The following is a 4624-nucleotide window of genomic DNA, read 5'->3' as shown; positions in this document are numbered from 1 at the left end:
CTCTCTCTCTCTCTTCCTTGAGACAGAGTCTTGCATAGCACAGACTGGGCCTCAAATTAACTGTGCGACCTAGCTAACACTGACCTCCTGGTTCCCTTCCTTCCACCTGGGCAGTACTGGCCTTGCAGATGTGCACTATGACTTCCAACTTCAAATTATGCTTTAGAATGCTCTATTTTTCAGCAGTGAAAACTACAGAAACCTAGGAGTTAGGTGACAGTCAATGAAATGAGAAAGGAGATGCCAAGTTTTGGAAGGATTTTCAGAGACTAGCTCCCCATGTAGTGATATGAGAAGAAAATGAAGGGGGATCCACATATGAGCAGAATGACTCCTGGGGTTAATAGTGGACATCCTTAACAATGTGATGCACAAGAAGAGAAAAAGGGGTTTAGGGTGGGGTGATTGGTTCTTGTTTTTGGAGTAACTCACATGGAAATATTCAAAAGGTAGTTTGGCATTCGAGTCCCTAACTGAATGAATCATTGTGTCTGAAGACGAGGAGTTTTAGCCCTCCTGCTCTGAAGATCAGAGCTTAAGCCAAGTGGCTGAAATAAACTAGATGAATAAATAGTGAGAGAATACGGCTTGAGTTACGGTTGTCGCAGAGCCTGAGGAGCGAGGCTGGAGGTTCCAGAGCAGTTCAATGTGTAATGATATGAACGGGCACCGGAATCTCCAAGCAGAAAGGATCAGCGCTCTTCTTAGCTGTGCTCTCTGCTCTCTACCCCATGTTAAGCTTTTCCAGGGTGCTCTGGTTTCTGATGTTGCAGTTATTGCAGTGGACTGGATTGCAAGGCACCTCTACTTTGCACTGAAAGCATCTCAAGATGGAACACGGATATTCAGGGTTGATCTTGAATACAAGGTGAAATCTCCTAGGGAGTTGACGATTTGCAAAAGGCGTTCAGCAATCATTTCTTTCTCCGTGTATCCCCTTTTAAGGTATGAATGTCTTTATTGTGATGAAAAAAAAATATATATATATATTTATATGTGATATCTTTGTTTACTATCAGAAGCTAATAAAGGGGAAATAAGATGCTTTAAGGCTCACGGTTAACTTTTACTTTAGTTTTGTAAGAGGGTGTTATGTAACTTTTACTGACATCGAGCTGGTTATGTAGCTAGCTGCGGATGACCTAAATTCCCCCCTATTGTTCCTATTTCAGCTCCCAGGCACTGGGATTGTATGGTTGGGAGATATATTAAATTACGATAAATAATTCTAAGCCGAGTTTGGTAATCCATATGTGTCATCCCCATTACTCAGAAGTTAGAGGCAGGAACATTGTGGGTTCAAGGCCAACCACAGTGATTTAGTAACACCCCCCCCCAACTCAAAATCTAGAAAATGAGAGTAAGAAACAAGGCTCAGAGATAGAATTCTCATGAAGGCTCCACAAACTTCTATCCCACAACCAACAATTAAGATTATAATTGTAATGCACGTTGAAAATTTGACTAGCCTGCAGATGGGCTAATTGCCAGAAGGACAGCCATAGCAAATTTTTATATCAGTGAATTTTATAACAGCTGCAGGTGACAAAAACAAGAAGTAGATGGAGACAAAGGCGGGATGGACAGCACAGATGGCCAGCAGCTGTGGCCGAGCTAAAGCTCTTCTAGGTTCATCCATCTTCATAAAATTCCTATCTTTATAGGGTAGTCTTAGGACCTCCATTCAGCAATGGAGTATCAATTTTCCAGCTTGGAGAGGGTATTTTTATTTGTGCCATAAGCATGGAAATAGACCGTTTTTTGAAAACTAGGTTGCTTATTGCCCTTAAGAAACAGGAATAGGAAGAGAGTGCGGAGAAGGACATACTGAAAAATATGAAAATATATTTAGAATTTATAGCCTTTGATTGTCACTAAAGGTGCTCAGACTATGAGTTCAAGGCCATTAGCACCCAGGGCTTTGGCTGTAATATGCTATTAAAAAAAATTGAGCAACACTGAGTTGAACTTCTTGTGACCTCTTCCATCTCAGAAGGAAGTTATTTGATATTTGGACATGTTTACTGCCAAGGTTTCATCTGTCCTCTCATTATTATGCATGAAATCTTCATTGCAAACTCATATTTGAAGTGACATATTTTCCTCATTAAATTGAAAGGATTTCTTCCCCCACCCCTTCCTTACAGTCGCTTGTATTGGACAGAAGTTTCAGATCTGGGCCATCGGATGTTCTACTGCAGTATTAGCAATCATACCTTGCACCACATTCTACAACCCAAGGCCTCAAACCCGAGTGGAAGGAGCCAATGTTCTTGTAATGTGATTGAATCCGAGTTAGGTGGAGCAATGACTGTTGATACCTCTGACCCAAACAGACCACGGATATTCTTTACCAAAGGGCAAGAGATCTGGGCCATGGATCTGGAAGGATGCCAATGCTGGAAAATCACCATGGTGCCTGCCATCCTTGGTAATGTGCAAATGCATGCATATATCTTTTCTTTCTCTTTTTAAAATAGGTTTCAGGTAACCCAGGGTGGCCAAAAATGTACTCGATAGCCAAGGATTCCCTTGAACTTCTGTTCTTCTTTCTTTTACCTCCTAAATGCTTGGATTGCAGGTGTGTGTCACTGTCACCAGGTTTAGTTTTATGAAGTGCTGGCTATCAAACCCAGTGCTGTGTGCTAGGCAGTCTCAGCTGAGCTATAGCCCAGCATGTGCATCTTCATTTATAACAGCAGTCCTTCCCATCCATTAGAAAGAACTTTCAGGGGAAGGGGAGATGGCACAGTTAGTATTGAGCTTGCTGTACAAAAACAAGGACCCGAGTTTGAATCACTAGTACCCACATAAAAGGCAGATGCTGATGAACACCTGTAATCCAAGCAGTGGGGAGGTGGAGACAGGATGATCCCAGACAGTCTAACAGAACTGATAAACTCTGGGTTTATAAAATTTGATCCCACAACTACCAATTAAAATTATAATCTTTGCTTGACATGGTGGCACATGCTTTTCACTCCAGTACTTGGGAGGCAGAGGCAGGCAGATCTCTGTGAGTTCAAGGCCAGCTTGGATTACATTGTAACTTCCAGAACAGCCAAGGCTACATAGAAAGACTCCATCTAAAAACAGCACCAACAACACCAAACCAACCAAGCCAATCCAAAAGAACAAACAAACTATAATCTTAATCCTCATTGAAAATTTGATTAACCTAAAGATCAGCTAGTTACTAGAAGAAAACCCATAGTGAATTGAGCTTGGGCCTCTCCATATACACAAAAGTGCATGCTCATGTATACATACATGAAGCCAGCACTTCATAAAACTAAACCTGTTGACACATCTGTAATCCAAGCACTTAAGAGGTGCTTGGAGGTACTTAGGAGGTAGAATAAAGAAGATCAAAAGTTCAAGGGAATCCTTGGCTATTGAGTGAATCATGTACATACAATGTACATACATGAGCATTTACACACACACACACACACACACACACACACACACATACACACACACACACAGAGTTTGGATACATTGACCAATCAGTGAAACGCTTTCCTTGAAACTGTGAGGACCTGAGTTTGGGTTGCTAGTGCGTGGTAACACACATCTGTAATGCCACAATGGCATGATGATGACAGGCACAGGTGAGTCACTCAAAGGCCACTTGTCAGCTACTATAACCTATTTGGTCAGATTACAGACAGGAGGGGAGGAGGTGAAAGTTTTTAATAAACAAACAAACAAACAAAAAAGAACCAAAGTAACAAAGAAAAAATCACAAGAATCATACAAGGACCTAGAAACACACACATTGACAGCCAGAGAAATTCCCTAAAAAGGCAAAATCAGAAGCTTTAAGTTGCAAGCAAAATACCTGTAGGAAAAGGATGTTAGTGACAAGATAAAGGATTATGTGATAAAAAATAAAATCTCCAAAATACAAAAAAAAAATTAACTCTATCACAAAGTTGGAAGACACCTGAAGGATGATGGCTCTTGAAACTAGTATCATATATTTGCAGTGCTTACCACATCAGAAGCCCACAGTTTGTTCTGCACACATAGCTAAGCCAGATGTCTTTCATCTGTTGACTTTATAGAACTGAGTTTTCAATTTGCATTTAGGAGTTTTGTTTCATTATGTGACCATTTTTTTTCTTGATGTGGTGGTGATAGCTTTGCATTTCAAGCCTGTACCTAAACCCATTAGTGAAAGTGAAAAATCCTATATAATCTATAATGTGATGAGGATTTGTGTTATGCATTTATCCCAAGCCATTGATGCAAATGTTGAGCCAGGCCATGAGTCCTGTATGTGCCATCTGTTGTTGATGGCTTTATGCTGTTTAATTTGGAGTCACAGAGACAGATTTACTTTTTCCCATTTAGTATAATTTTGTGTGTATAAACAGTCATTTTTCCCTCTTTCTTGATTACTGTGGGACAATGGTCTTGTACCCTGTAAAGATTTGTTATTTGTATTGGTTTAATAAAATGCTGATTGGCCAGTAGCCAGGCAGGAAGTATAGGCAGGGTGACCAGAATAGGAGAATTCTGGGAAGAAGAAAGGTTTAGTCTGCAGTCATCACCCAGACCCAGAGGAAGCAAGATAAAAGGTACCAAGCCACTTGACTAATACAGACAAGAATTATGG

General features: G+C 40.6%; 1 protein-coding gene across 1 annotated transcript in view; it reads left to right on the top strand.

The window, feature by feature from the left end:
- The window catches only part of Ros1 (ROS proto-oncogene 1, receptor tyrosine kinase), a 123116-nt gene that overhangs the window by 61336 nt on the left and 57156 nt on the right, over nt 1-4624 (top strand). Inside the window, exons 25-26 of the mRNA XM_005363617.2 lie at nt 740-945; nt 2148-2431. Coding sequence (XP_005363674.1) covers nt 740-945; nt 2148-2431 — 490 coding nt within the window. The remainder of the gene's footprint in view (nt 1-739; nt 946-2147; nt 2432-4624) is intronic.

This window comes from Microtus ochrogaster, linkage group LG9, assembly GCF_000317375.1.
Source record: "Microtus ochrogaster isolate Prairie Vole_2 linkage group LG9, MicOch1.0, whole genome shotgun sequence".
In the NCBI taxonomy this organism is placed as follows: Eukaryota; Metazoa; Chordata; class Mammalia; order Rodentia; family Cricetidae; genus Microtus; species Microtus ochrogaster.
Note: the sequence above shows the minus strand (reverse complement) of the source record. Positions and strands in the feature narration are given on the sequence as shown.